Genomic DNA, 15,487 nt, shown 5'->3' with positions numbered 1-15,487 from the left:
CCCGACGCCCCCCTCCCCAACACACACCCCTTCTGTGCCTCCCCTCTGGCTTCCTGGTCCCTGGCCGTCTCTTCTGTCTCATCTGTCGCTGCTCTCCTCTCCTCCTCACCCCCTCCAGCCCAGCCCAGCCATACTGGACGATGGGTGTGCCCTTTCTTGGAGCCACAGTGTTCTTTCCCTTTTCCTGGGGTGGTTTTCCTTCCTTCACTGGCTAAGTCCTACTTGTCTTTCAAAACTCAGCTCAGCTATCACCTCCTCCAGGAAGCCTTTCTGATTCCTCCGGACTGAGTTAGCAAACCCTTTTCTGTTCTTCCACCTTATTCTGGCACTGACCACGCAATTTGCAAGTATCCCCACTAAGCTGCATACTTTGCGGACAGGAACATGCCTCACATCCCTGGGTTCCTATTCCTTAGACCAGTGCTTGTTCAACAGGTGCTAAATGTGTGGATGGGTGGATGGATACATGCGTGCATGCGTGCGTGCCCCAACCACTGACCTAATGGGCCCAACTAGTGAGGCCTGGGATGCTGGTCACTGGGGAGTGTGTGCATTTGAGCCTCATGTCAGGACTGCCTCAGCCGGCGTATCAGCTGCTGAATTAAGTTGGATTTGGATATGGCGACGTCCAATCCCACTGCCCAGAGCCCTTGGGGTTCTCAGGAAGCCAAAAAGGCACGTGATTCCTGCCTTCTCAGAAGAGAAGAAAAATCGCCAAGTGCTGTGTACTCCCTCCCTGCCCTCACTGCCCGGTTACATGCCCCTCCCCCTTCCTGCTATTCAGGACTCTCACCCCAGTGCATCCACTCCTGAGGCTAAGGTGCTGGAAGTCTCTAGACATCCCTAAACTTGCCTGTAATCAGGTAACTAAAAGGCAGAGAAAAGCAATTGCCAAAGAACAGGGAGGGGAGAGGGTGGGAAGACTTTTGGCAGAAGGCAGGACCAGTCCTTGCCCTACCCAACCCGTAGCCCCTCTCCCAGCCTCCTGAAGCATCCGGAAAGGAAAGTCAGGCACCCACATCCCCGGCTGGGCCTGCATCCCACTCACGTTCTCACCTCCCGCCTCCAGTAGGCGCTGCTGAGTTGATGGCCTGCACCATGTCAGTGGTGAGGGCATCCAGGAGGCTGGTGATAAATTCCATTTTCTTCCCTTCTGGGCACCCTGAAAGATAAAGTGAGATTTGAGGGCAGATCCCAGGGCCCCTGTGATGCCCCACCCAGCACCCCCCCACTCCATCCTACAGAAGGGGAAGCAGAGCCAGAGGAGGGGAGCTGCTTCTGCACCACGGGAATTGGAAGAACAGAAAGAGGTGAGGGGACCAGCAAGGGGCAGCCTCTCCTCCCACCTGGCAGCTCCCTGTCCTTGAAGGGATCGTCCACCTCTGCACTCTTGGCCCTGGCGTCGCTCTCACAGCTGGGCATCACGTAGCTGGGAGGAGAGAGACACGGGGGCGGGTAAGGAGGGGCTGGGAACTGGTGCCACTGCCAGCCGCAACCACCCTGTTGTCACTAAGCCTAGAACTCCTAGGGCCAGCAGCAGAATGGCGCCTGTGCTGTCCAGCAGCCACCCGGCAATCCCAGTACCAATGTTTCCAGAGGCGTGTTCAGGCATGGCATGGCAACCACTCAAGCAGAGCGGCGCCTCAGTCACCTGAGGTCTGCACGCAGGATCTTTGGGATCCGCAGAACCGAGGGACTTGGGGCGATAACCTTCTCGCCGGTAAACTGGAGTTCGGAGAGGTTACCTCCTTTTCCGAGGTCATCCAGCGAAGAAGGGACAGAATTGTTACCGGAATCCGGGACCCAGGTCTTTCTACCAGGACCGAATCTGCCCAGGAGCAGAAATGTTCTCCTCGTGCCTTGATTCCCGCCGGGCCGGGCCGGTAAAGGAGGGAAACATGAGCCTAGCCTAACAGGGAGCTGGGTCTCCTACCCCAGGGTCCCCCTAGGGGCAGGATGGCCTCGGGGGCTGGGGGCGGGGGGCGGGGGGCAGAGCGGGCTTACCGTGTGGAGGTCCCGGGCAGTGGGCGCCCTGTGTCGACTAGCACACACCAGCAGTAGCCAGTGGACTGGTGGCACTGCACTGGCTTGTAGAGGCCCCCGGGGGCGCACTCAGGGATGACGATGCCCTCCCGGGGATTCTGCCTGGCCTCTTCCAGGGCACTCTGCCTCTCCTGGTCACACGAATGGACCTTCTCTGCAAGAGAAGATGCAGCCTTTGGGGGCGCTCCCTCCCGTGGCTTCTCACCACTGCTTTTGGGGTAAGGATCCAGCCCGGCCCCCAAGGAACTGATGGCTGGTGAATCACCACGGAGAGCTGTGGCTCCCAGACCGGCCCACGGTGGCGGGGGCTGGCGGCCCAGAACCTGCCTGCAGCCTCTCCACGGCCAGGGCTCATTAGCATTCACACCCAGTAGGTTCTACCGCACGCGCAACAAGCCGGCCCTGGACGGCAGGGCTGTTCCTCATCCGATTGGCAGTTTGCCCCCGGGGGTGGAATTTCCCCGACTGTTTTCAGAGTGGCTCCTGCTGATGCACTGTCTCCTGGCTCCTGGAGGTGCAGGAGCCTGGCCCCTGGGAGCTGACAAGCTGACGCAGGAACGCCTGTGTGTGCGGATGCTCTCCCGAGCCCAGACACAGCAGGACAGCGCCCCGGCCGCCAGCCTCGGAGAAGCGATGCTCAGTGCCCAAGAGGAGCAGAGACAGGGCCCATCCCCACTCCTTCCCAGGCTCCAACAGGAGGCTTGACAGGCCTGAGCCGATGACACAACACTGCCCCATCCAGCGGGAGAGAGAAACGCCCACAGGAAGCGTCTGCGCTCAGCAGCCTCGGGCAACACGCGAAGGCGGCCTTACAGCCAAACCCGGAGTCCCCGAACCGGGCCCAGGCTGTGTGCGGTGCCCCTCGCCAGGCAAGGCCGGCTTGGGGGGGCCTCAGCCCCACAAGGCCCCTGGCCTGAAAATTCCACCCAACAGTCTGCCTAACCTGACATCCCTTTCCTGTTGTGTTGTTGCTGCTGTGTTTTCTTTTGTCTTTAAAAAAAAATTTTTTTTTCAACGTTTATTTATTTTTGGGACAGAGAGAGACAGAGCATGAACGGGGGAGGGGCAGAGAGAGAGGGAGACACAGAATCGGAAACAGGCTCCAGGCTCCGAGCCATCAGCCCAGAGCCTGACGCGGGGCTCGAACTCACGGACCGCGAGATCGTGACCTGGCTGAAGTCGGACGCTTAACCGACTGCGCCACCCAGGCGCCCCATCTTTTGTCTTTTAATTATTAAACATAAATAGCACTGGGTTTCCTTTCTTGGTATAAAGAAAATTTTGAAAAACCCATGATCCCACCAAAGGTAGACACTACCTTTCCTAGACCTTTTCTTTTGCACATACAACATGAAAATACATACGCACACACCTACTTCGTTGTTTGGGTTGTTTTTTTTTTTGTTTGTTTTGTTTTTTTACAATAAAAGAGATCACGTCATAAACCGAGTACTATTATTTCCTCTTGTCTATTTTTTAAAAAATGTTTATTTATTTTTGAGACGGAGAGAGACAGCATGAAGGGGGGAGGGTCAGAGAGAGGGAGACACAGAATCTGAAGCAGGCTCCAGGCTCTGAGCTGTCAGCACAGAGCCCGACGCGGGGCTCGAGCTCACAGACCGTGAGATCATGACCTGAGCCGAAGTCGGAAGCTCAACCGACTGAGCTACCCAGGCGCCCCTCCTCTTGTCTATTTATTTACTTTATTATCTCTTTAACAAACACGAGTCTGTAACTTTCCTCTTGAAGATGACAAGAATGGTCTTGAGCGACCCATGAAGTTTCACAGTGTATTATAAAAATACCATTCTTAGAGGGGCCACGGAGTGGCTCAGTCGCTTGGGCGACTGACTCTTGATATCTGCTCCGGCCATGATCTCACCGTTCTTGGGTTCAAGCCCTGCACCGGGCTCCATGCTGATGGCGTGGAGCCTGCTTGGGATTCTCTCTCTCTGCCCCTCCCTCACTCGTGCGCATGCGCTCTCTCTCTCTCTCTCTCTCAAAATAAATAAACATTTTTAAAAAATTTAAAAAATACCATTCTTAGAGCCAGGAAGTTGGTACCAGCAACCTGGAGATTCATGCTGCTCACTGAACAGCACAAATGGTCCAAAAAACAGCAGCTCAACTCTAAAGGAGCCAAACCTCTGAATTAATGGCTCTGTGAACGATCGACAAATGAGCAGTACAGATGCTTGAACGAAGCAGGTGGACACAGAGATGCGAAGCAGCCCAAAGCAGTCTTAGAGAAAAGTCACACAACGGGGAAAAGATTCTTTGTCTCACTCCTAGGAGAAACGCTGAAAAGCAATAGCCTACTGAGTCTCATTGCAGGGAGAGGGAGAGGGGGATGTTTCCTTAGGGGCATAAAAAATATCTAAGGGTCAGGAGGCAGCTATGCTGAGCACGTTCATTATTAAACTATAACTCTGATTTTGGAGAATGAAAAAGAATACTACTGTTTTCATAATGTAAACACACACACACACACACACACACACACACACACACACACAAAACTAAACAGGATCTCCTCGGCTGGAGGAACAGAAGTTTAAAACAGTTGACAGACTTTAGACTAGGGATTCTAAACCTGATTAGAACTACCACCAGGACAGCCTCTAGAGGCAGCTTAAGTAAGAGACATAAACTGATTGGTTTATCATAGACATAAAGCTGGCTTGAAGACCCAGATTTTTGGCTTTGGCCCCTGGCTGGGATGGAGCCATGGCCCCTTGTAGGGATTCCACAAGAGTTTCTCAATACCTCCCCCAACCCCAATTTGGTTACCTTATTTCCCGACCTCATATTTCATGCCACGGGAAAGGCGACAGAGAAGCAAAAACCAAAGAAAAACAGTTTTACTGGCACCACGTTCGTGTAACAACCTCTGACAGAGGCTTTAAATTAAGGTCCTCCGGGCCAACATTCTAAAGCCATAAATCAGACAGAAAGGGAGAGGTGCAAAGAGAGTGGGGGGCAGAGCGAATGATAACCTGACTTCACACCGTCGGGGATCCTGGAACTGCAGAAATGTGGAGAGAAGCCATCTAAGAAGGTGGGACCCCGTGGTTTGGGGGCCGTCGGCAGTCTTCTGGAAGCCCTTGAAGGCTGTTCTGAAATGTTTCCAGCCAGTTCCCATAGAGGCTGCACTGAGTGGTACGGAGAATAGAAACCATACAAGTGATAAAGCTCGCTAATTTGGAAAAAGTGGGGGCTAGCGTGGAATTAGAGAGAAGGCCAAATGTAGGGTTTATTGCTTGTTTGCTTATTACTTTATGACAGGCCCTGAAAATTCCAGATGCTCCTCTAAGAAAAAGACAGGAGAGGTTTATAATAAATCACTAACCCTCTGTGAAGCGTACCCAGGGAATTTGTCTTCCAACAGAGAGAAAATCTCCCTTAAAACCATCTTTATACTAACAGTCAAAGCAAATATTCATTGAGTATATGTGCCAGGTGACAAGACAGCTTGCTTAATCTCCTTCTGTGTGAGGGGGGCACCATTATTTTATGCCCATTTTGTAGACAAAGATGCTGAGCTTTGGAGGGATTCACGAATTTTCCCAAGTGCGCTCAGCCAGACGGAAGAGAGCTGGGACCCCAGTCAAGGGCTTCTGACAGTCAAGCCTGTGTCTTGTGAAATTTTATACAGAGGTTACTGCCTCTAATCGGTTACCCTGGGAGAAAAATGCATTTCTTTTTAGTGTGAACCTCTTCCGGGTCAGTCACTTTGCAGACTACCCCAAATCTGCTGCATTTAAAACCAAGTGTGTAAAATCACATCCTTGCACATGGACACAGCACAGCGTCTTCTGAACCTCTGATTGTTCTCGGCCTAAATACACTGCACATCTTGCACCCGAGGATTTTTGCCCACTTTGCTCTGGAACTGAAAACTTAAAGCCAAATTTGCCACTCGCCTGCCATCACAGAACAGCAAAATGAATACTAAGAGCTCGCACTCTGAGTGTTCAGCATGTGCCAAGCTTGATACTGGGCACTTGACTTGAACTCACTTCAAACTCATCACAAACCGAAGACAGGGGTCACTATGACCCTCACCGAGCAGAAAAGGACCCAGGAACACAGGCGGACTGCATGGTTTCCTCAAGGTCATCCAACCGGAAAATGGCAGAGCTGGGGATCCAGCCCAGGGAGCCTGCCCCCGGGCTATGCTGTCCACTCTTCAATACCATCTCTCACTGCCACATGCTCATCTAATTTTTATTCTAACCCATATTTTTATTTTCCTTGGTGCGGCAGATGGTTAGAAAATGGTTCCAGTGAATCGCACCTCTCTGTATCTGCGCCCTCTTGCAGACCCCTCCACGTTGACTCTGATTTGCTTTGACGAATGGAAAGGGTAGGGGTGACAGTGTGTGACTTCCAGGCCTAGGCCTTAAGGGGCCTTGCAGTTTCAACTTTCACCTTCCTGGAAGCTGCCCTGAGGCTACCATGTAAGGAAGCCAGTCCAGCCCACTGGAGGATGAAAAGCATATGAAAGAAAACAGGACTGACGCAGTGCCCAGCCAGCACCAACTGACAGATGTGTGACCTTGATCATCGAGGCCGCTCCCGCCCCATGGACCCTCCAGCTGGATGAGTCCAGAAGTGCGTTCAGACAGAGCCAGTCAAGGAACCACCCAGCCAATGCACAGAAACATTCCAGCATCTATTGCTGGAACACCCAGTGCAGAAGTACGCCACACCCTTCAGCCGATCGATCGCTATTAGATCGATCAATTGATTATTCCTCCAGTCAGTGCTTTTCCAGAAGTCATGAAAATATGAATCAGTAGGTACCAAGGGACATAAACTCATTCTGTGTCTGAGGACCCAGAAACCAGCCCCATCCTTAGGGCCACTGGCACCCTCTGCCCTTTTGGGTTACCTCCCAAATGAACCTTAAAATTCACCACGCTCAGTCTTCCCAGGTACCAAGAAGTCACCTTGCACTAATGTAAGGCAAAGGGTCTACTTCGAGGATCTCTTCTTGACCCTCGGTTCAGAGGGAGCTCCCCAGAAGGAAACGCCCCCTGCTCTAGAACATTCCGTCTCTGCTTAACGAAGTTCAGGGAAGGATGACAACATCACAAGTTCTGGCCTGATGGTGATGAGAAGGACCAGGTCCATCGGCAAACACTTGCAAGCCGTAATCAGCAGCACAGAGGAGCAGTCAGGGCTGTCCAGGGGACACGCGGATACATGACACATTGTCACACAGTCACGTGCCCCACCACTACAATCCTACCCCAGGAGGGTACGGAGGAGAGATGAGAGCCAGGTCACTCCCCACCCGGCAATGGGTGCTCTGAGTCTCACAAACATCTGACTGCCTGAGAGAAGAAATACAACAGAACGGTATCCCGTGGAAGAAATGAGGACACGGTCAGGCCCTTGTCACCAGAAAACACACAGCCCTCTCTGTCACCATGTATACTCGCACCACAGCAAAGCAGGCCTGAAGCAGGGAGGGAGTGGCAGGGAGGGGTAGAGGAGAGGGAAAGACTAGGCTGAACCAGACAAACCTAAACTCTGTCTGCAGGCCCAGGGCATGGGTTCTTTGTGTCCAGCCAAGACAGGATAAGCATGGAGAACCGCTCTGTCTGCTTCGGCTGGCCCCTGCCCCTGTGCTTCTCAATTACTCGTGGTAATGAGGAGCAAAGGAGAGCGCGGACAACCTAAATCCTCGGCTAATCCCCAGTCCTGATTTTAGCCCAGAGTTTATCCTTTTGTCCTGGGAACTTTTTCTCCCTTATCATTTTTTTTTTCTTTTTTTCTTCTTTACTTTTTTCCTTTTTAAACAAAAATGGCCAACAAACATAAACATTAGAAGATTCAAGTTTCAGGTCCTTGGGCTGGGCTTTCTCTCCGGTTGCTGCCATCCAGAAGAGGAGCTGCTAAAGAAAGAGACAGACAGCAGAGCTAAGACACTGGGTAACCTGAGTCAGCAGGGATCCGTGAGCCAGTCACATCGTGGACTCTTTGGAGACAGAGCAGGGGTGACGGAAGCAACAGGAAGAAGGCAGTGATTAGGGCAGGTCAGTAACATTCAGGGTTCTACAGAGTCACGGAACCAAGAACAGACCTACATCTACATCTATATCTGTATCCGGATATCTAGATCTGTCCACATTTAGAGCCACCTATCTATATATGTGTGTATATTCATCCATATATAGATATAGATAGATGTAGATATAGACAGAGAAAGCGGAAGAGGCAGAGAGATATTTATTTTAAAGCATTGGCTCACACGATCATGGGGACCTGGCAAGTGTGAAATCCGCAGGGCAGGCTAGAAATTCAAGTAGGAGTAATGGTACAATCTTGAGTCCAAAATCAACAGGTCAGGCCAGGAGGCTGGACACTCAGGCAGGATTTCTATGCTACAGTCTGGAGGCAAAATCCTTTGTTCAGGAAATCTCAGTTTTTGCTTTTAAGACCTTCAACTGATTGGATGAGGCCCACCCATGTTATGGAGGGTCATCTGCTTTACTTAAAGTCAACTGATTGCAAGTGTTCATCTCATCTAAAAAATAACTTTGCAGCAACATCCACACGAGTGTAGGAACTAGTCTACTAGTGTAGAAATCGGGCACTGCGGCCTAGTCACGTTCACCTACAAAATGAACCATCGTGACGTCCATATGAAAAATGAGAGTAAGAAAAAAACCCCAATCTTACAGAAAACCACACCGAGAAGGGCCATGGGCCATAGAAATGTGCACTGGGAAGGTGCCTTGATGAACGATGCAGTATTCGTGGAGAAAGAACCAGAAGCTCTCCTCCCAGGGGAGGTGCAGTTGCTAATTAAGGGCAGCTGCTCAGGGCATCCTGACGGAGGGCTGCTGATCTGAGAGAAAAGGAAGTGGGAAGCTGATGGAGTGGAGGGCAGTGTCCTGGGAGAGGACGGGGCTCCTGGAGTCTCGGACCTAACGTGGGATCCCGAGTGACCCACGAGATGAGGGCTCACAGAGAGGATGCAGAGGAGGTCAGGGGCCCCCGTGGACACAATTTCTCCCAACGTCGTACAGGCTGTGTGCTGGCACCATGTCACGCTATGGAGAGGTCAGAAAAGTTCTGGAAGACATAGCAAGAAGGAAGAACCAGTCCTGAGATCTTAACCTATCCTTACCCCAGGCATTCCTCCATTCCTGGAACTTTCCCTGAGGGCCCCAAGCTTGAGCGCAGTCTCCCTGTGCTGAGTCTAGGACTGAGGATGCCTCCCGTAGCCCTTACCCTTGGGGCTGTGACTTGCCAGCTCTGTACGTTCCCGAGAGCGAGGCCTAATGGCAGCCTTTCTCCCCCCTTCCTCATCCCCACCCCCGGCCCCCAGCTCCTCCTTCGTAGCAGAGCCATGGAGTCTCCATTTAAAGGACACATAAAGAGGATTTCGTCCAGGAGCCCCCGTACTGCTGGAATCCTTGCAATGAACTCTCCAGCCGCGGAATTCTGCTCCAGCCTGACATTTCAGAGACGGGGCCACCCATTGTTGAGTAAATGCCAAACGGTGGGGATGAGACCACAGAGGCTGAGAAGAGAATGCCTGTCCCCTTGACTCATCCTGGAAAATGCTACACTCAACCCTCAGACTATCAAGCATTGGATTTTCTTGGGGGGGAACAAGTCAGCAAGAGGTTACCCGCCTGGAAAGTGGGAGGAACTTATTTATGCTTCGCTGCGAAAGGAACCGTCCCACCAGGCCAAGAACATTAAGGAAAACACTAGCGTGGTGTCGCCTGCAATTATCCTGAAACCCCTTCAAACACCGCACGCCCACCTAGCTTCTTATCAAAAATGAATGAAATGCTGAACGATAACCCAAAATAACAAACCGTGCTGTGAAAAACAACCTTTCCTCAATCACAACATGAAATTCCAGAGGCGGAAGAAATCGCGTGGCTCCTGCCTCGGGCTTCTCTGAGTCAGCGTGTGAGGGTGGGAGTCACGTGCGCTGCTGAGGAGGGGACCGAAGACACGAGAGGAGGGGCAGGTGGGCCCAGGTCCGAAGGCACTGACCTTCCTGGTGTTGAAGGGCCAGAGATGTGGTCTCCGGGGGAGGAGATGCCGCTGGAGCCCATACTCTTCAGGAGAGATTTATGGAACGTCATGGAACAGGCCCTTTTTTGTTGACTCGGCCACACAGCGTTTTAGCACCTATGGTTTCAAGCCAACTATGTGAAGAAGTTATTTTTCTTACTTGTAGACTTCGCACTTTTTCACAGGAAGGGCCAAGCAGCCCCCCGGGGGACCATTCTTCCAAGCATCGTGTGCTGTGCTGGCTCCACCCTTCCACCGTGGACCCTTGCATCACACCCCACACTGACCTGCCATGTGGCCATCGCCAGTTCCCGAGTCTGAGTCATCCAGGGACCTAAGCACCCTCTGGAGGGGAGGGGGACGCGCAGAACTATCGCCCAGGGCTCCCGTCAGAACAGAGGACAGACCAGAGGCCTAGAAAAGGACAAGCCCACAGGAGAGGCCCAGGCGAGAAGCAGCAGACTCACTGACAAACAGAATTGAGTCACACCCCTAAAACCGTGTTCAGGTGTGTATCAAGTAGAGGTGGGAGTGGGGAGAACAGAAACCAAGCAGGCACAAATTTAAAATAGTCACCTCTTCCACTGGAATGGGTGCCCCCATCTCTTTAATCTAAAGGCCATTTTCCCCATGGAGTGGGCGGCCAAAGGAAGTAAAAATGATATCATCACCCAATCTTAACCTGCAGAGGGACTTTGGACCCCTTCTCTGGAGGAGGGCACCCCTTCTGAGGGACTCACTGGCCAAGAGATGCTCTTTAGCTCTGGCCCATTAGAAGTGACGGTGGCATGAATCCTCAGCGGGACAGCCATTCCCAAATGCCAGAGGGAACACAGGGCAGTCAGAGGAGCCAGTGTGGGGACACCCGGGCTTCTTGGCAAGGCTGAAAGTGAGAGCAAGGGCCTAGAACTCCCGTCCTGCACACGTCACCAGGGCCTGGCACGTAGAAGGCTCCGTCGCCATTTCATGGGAGTCAACAACGGCTGTAACAGATGCAGTGCAGCATGGTGGCCGAGGGCATGGGCTCTGGGGTCAGATGGACCAGCCTCTACCACGTGTTATCTCTGTGACCTTGGGCAGTTTCCTTCAGCTCTCTAAGTCCCAGCTTCCTTACCTGGGAAAATAGGGTAACGATAGCGATCTCACAGGGTCACTGTGAGGCTGTGATGAAATAGTGTATGTCAAGCATCTCACCTGGTCCCAGAGTCAGTTGATAAATGGCCTAAGGTCTTAGCTGGTGTAAGGGAGCAGTGTCCTCAGCCAATGTGGAGGGAACCTGGGCTTCCTGACCCATCCTCATGAATAACTAGTCTCTGCAGTTAGCCTTCAGGGATGGATCAAGGGTGGGTAGTGGGCACAGTCTTCCCCAATGCAGGCAATAAAGGGGCACGCTGGCTGTAGGCAGACTAAAAAATATAATAATAGAACTAAGAGTCAGTCTGCCTTTTATGATCGCCATCCCAGCAACTCAAAACAGTATCAGTGACGGAACATTTCCCTCCACTGGAGTGGAGGGCACCACTGCCCCCCTCCCTCTGGGACCCCATTGCTCGACAGTCGGCTCCTTCCTTAGACACCCCTTGTATTTCTTCCCCTTAGCACCAGGCAGAGGCCTTGGCACACAGCAGTTGTTGATGGGCCTGTGACCCTGAACAAGGCCCTCAACCAGCCTGAGCTCCTTTCTGTCATTTAAAATGAAGCGGGGGGTGGGGCGCCTGGGTGGCTCAGTCAGTGAAGTGGCTGACTTTGTCTCGGGTCATGATCTCACGGTTCATGAGTTCGAGCCCCGCACTGGGCTCTGTGCTGACAGCTCAGAGCCTGGAGCCTGCTTCGGATTCTGTCTCTGTCCCTTCCCCGTTCACGTTCTGTCTCTCTCTCTCTCTCTCTCTCTCTCTCTCTCTGTCTCAAAAATAAATAAACATTAAAAAGTAATAATAAAAAGATACTCTCTCTTGGCCCACAATTTTATAATTAGGCAACATCGGGTGCAGGTCCCCACAGCTCAGCTGCCTGATCGACATTCAGTCTCCCATGTCCCAGTGAACCCAAGCACCAGGAAGGGGTTAAGTGAGGGGCACTGTCGGGGTTTTCAGGTTCTCCTTTGCACCACTCAGCCCCCTCAGGGTCACTCTGCGTTGCCTGACCTGCTGTGGCTCAGAGGCCCCGTCTCCAGAACAAAAGTAACCGTGCCCGTCCCACATGCCTGACACTGGCTGAGGGCACCTACTCACGTGGGTGTTTGCAGTAGGCTCTGTAAATAGGGCGTGTTGCTGGGATGAAATGTCGTGGGTGAGGACGTGTAAGGGAAAATTACAAACCAGCCAGCCTGTCTAAATAATTTCTCTCTGTGGAACCCAAAATGGCCAGGCATGGCTCACCATTGTCGGAAGCAGTGACCTCTGCCTTCCCACGCAGAAGAAACTGAGGAGTGGAGGAAAACAAGATATAAATTCTACGGAAGATATTTCTTCGAGGATGGATGGTCCCAATATAGCATATAGGCACTTTTTTTTTTTTTTAACTTTTCCCCCAAAGCATCACTGACTCATATCCCTTCAAATTTTAGAAAAGGCTCCATCTCAACTGCCTCATGCCATTCCGGGAGCTCATATGACCCTTCCACCAAAAAGAATGTGAAATGCTTCCCGGTGGTTTTGCAATGACATGTACTGAGAAGGGGCAAGCTGTCTTCTTTCTAGTTTTGCTCAGTAACTTCATTGACCTTGATCTGACAAGCTCTGTCCTTTAAGGGCAAGAGCTAGCAAATCAAACTTCAGGCGAGACAGGAAGGAGGGAGCCCACGCCGGGGGTGGGGGGGTGGGGGGGTGGGGGGGGGTGGGGAGTGGTGATGGGAGAGATAGCTTTTGTCAAATAAAGTATCATAACTTCACCCTTCATCTCCCAAAACACTAATGCATGAGTGTGCTTATAAGATGTGTACCCTGACTTCTTCCAAAGCCATTTTACAAATAAACACAGAATGAGGATCCTCAGACAGGGAAGAGATGGTATTTGACTTCTAGTAAACTGGAAAGAGCCAATTACAATACCTCAGCAGGACCTCTGGGTTCAGGTTTTCAGCAGCAGAGGCCAAAAGGAAAACGCTGGGGCGCATGGTTTTGCTATCAACACCAAAAAGCATACAGACTCACCTACAGAAAAAACCTTTGCTGTTCGAGCAAGTCCCAGATAGATGCTGGTCATACTTCCGCCCAGCACCCCTCTGTCTGAAGCAGATGCGGGGGGTGAGGGAACAAGACAGGGAAAGCTAATTTGAAAACAGGGCAATAATATACTGTGGGGCTGGGCTCTCTAGGGCCTGCAAACGTGTTTATGGCTCCTCTCTGCAAAGGGAAAGCTTGAGAAAGGCCTTTGTTGCTATGGAGAGAGCCATAGGGATGACCACCCTTCCCTGTCCCCAGCTCCCTTCTACTGGCCGTGAGTGGCCAAGACACCTGCAGAAGATAGATGGGCAGACATCCAGGAGGCCAGTTATAGAAATAAACATCAAGGGTTTGTTTTTATATAGATACTTTAAATGCTCACAAGTCCAGACCCGTCCTCGGCTGCTAACGTTAGCGGATTACTCATTCTTCCTTCCAATCACGTCATGTGCAAGGTTCCAGGTGGCTGTGGGGTATTTGCTCACAACGGCTACCGCTGGTTTCCCTGAGAGCTGTTTATTTTTCCAGGCCTCAGGTCATTACATCACCCCGCGGTTTCTGGGCAGGCCAAGAGTGCTGGTTTTGGGGGGTGGGGGATCCGGCCGGGAGGTGCAATTGCCTCAGTGACCCCACATCCCAGTCACAGCAGCTGTCCCGGCAGGAGCTTCCTGGCGAGGAAGGAGCAATCCCAAATGCAGCCAAGGGGACCACAGCAGGCCCAGAGGAGCAACGCTCTGACACTGACACTGGCAGGTAAGCGTCAGGGGGCTGCAAACCCCTTACCTGCGACATGGATGGTGAGTTAGGCAAACGCTCCCACGTAGGAGGAGATGGGGTCGTTTTCATGACAAAAAACTTACAAGAAACGCATTTCCACCCTGTGTCCCTGCTGACAGCTCTGTCTCCCGGAGACAGAGTTTCCACAAGCCGCTGCCTTCGGGGACACCCGCAAGGAAGCTGTGCGGGACAAAGAGGCAAGGGAGGAAAAGCGAGTCCTTCTGGATTTCACCCACAGTGCCAGGTTCTAGGGCCTTCCTGAAATCCCAGATGAGATCGTGAAAGAAGTTAACTAGGAAAGGTGGCAATAAAGGAACGAAACAGACGGATAAGGAAGAAGGGAAGTCAAATGACTCCACCAGTGGCCCCGAGAGCTAGCCACGTAGGGGCAGAGGGAAAGGGCCTGTGTGCCTTGAGGGCATTGCTATGCTGCTCCAAGAGAAGAGTTAAGGCTCACATGACCATACATCCTGAGAGTATTTTCCCAGGCCAGAAAGCACAGAATTTTGTCATACTGGGGGGTGGGGGTGGGGGGTGGGGGGGTGGAAATCAAGAGGGAGAGAGACTTTTGTAAATCACAGCTGTAGGACAGTGTCTGCACCCAGTAAAATTAGAAGCCGTGGGATATGGCGTATGGGACGGAGAATGAGACAGCCTAGTTTTCGTCATTTCGTTAATCTCTCCGCTCTTTCCTATAAAAATGCAGATGACTAAAAAGACTTTTAAGTTCTAGTTATATCAAGAAATGCCTTAGTAGCCAGCCTCTGATACCAAAAACTCCGCAAGAGTTCGTATTTTCTTACAAAAGCAGAACAGAGTCTCTGGCCAACACTCATCGGTGGGAAGACACCTGCTCTCAGGTTCTAGGGCGTCGGCTGGCCAGGTACGTCGTCCTCCTGAAAGTGGGAGAGCTCCTGGTACAGCGGAGACAAGGATCCGAGACAGAAGTCTGAAGAGGCAAACCCGTCAACGCCGAGGCTGCCAAGTACTCAACAGGCGACACTGACCATGGTGAACACAAGACAAAGCCTTAAAAACAAGGATCGACACCTCCAGGAGGAGAGAAGGAGACAGGATAAGTCTGCAGGCGTGTGCGTCATGGTATTGCAAAGCTTCAGCTGCCCCGTGGAACCTTTCCAACATCAACAGTCCCCAGGCCAGAAAACAAACCTGGCGTCACAGGGTCTGAGTGTGAAAGACGGATGTTTGGGGTATAGAGGGAACTGGGATGGCCTTCTTGCCTCCGAGAGCAAGTGGGAAGAGCTCTCACCATGACTGGCTTCTGAGGCCCACTTCACCCTCCCCAGAGGTGGGGGCTGAAGCTCACCTAACCCAGAATCTTCTGGCAAACTCTGACGGGGAACCTGCCTCGGGGGCTTGACCCAGAGGCTCCAGTCCATAGCAGAGCCAGCACCCCAGAGATGCGGTATCATTAAGGTAGATCTGACTTCTCAACA

The 15,487-nt window shown here is 52.1% G+C and overlaps 1 protein-coding gene across 4 annotated transcripts in view; it reads right to left on the bottom strand.

Annotated features, from left to right (window-relative positions):
- The window catches only part of SMOC1 (SPARC related modular calcium binding 1), a 158,748-nt gene that overhangs the window by 16,325 nt on the left and 126,936 nt on the right, over positions 1-15,487 (bottom strand). For all 4 annotated transcript variants that reach the window (XM_043556462.1, XM_043556463.1, XM_043556461.1 and 1 more), the window contains exons 8-10: positions 2,005-2,197; positions 1,347-1,429; positions 1,057-1,162 (exon numbers count right to left, since the gene is read on the bottom strand). In XM_043556462.1, the coding sequence (XP_043412397.1) occupies positions 1,057-1,162; positions 1,347-1,429; positions 2,005-2,197 (382 nt within the window). The remainder of the gene's footprint in view (positions 1-1,056; positions 1,163-1,346; positions 1,430-2,004; positions 2,198-15,487) is intronic.

Source organism: Prionailurus bengalensis, chromosome B3, assembly GCF_016509475.1.
Source record: "Prionailurus bengalensis isolate Pbe53 chromosome B3, Fcat_Pben_1.1_paternal_pri, whole genome shotgun sequence".
NCBI lineage: Eukaryota > Metazoa > Chordata > Mammalia > Carnivora > Felidae > Prionailurus > Prionailurus bengalensis.
This window is presented reverse-complemented; position numbering and strand designations above follow the sequence as displayed.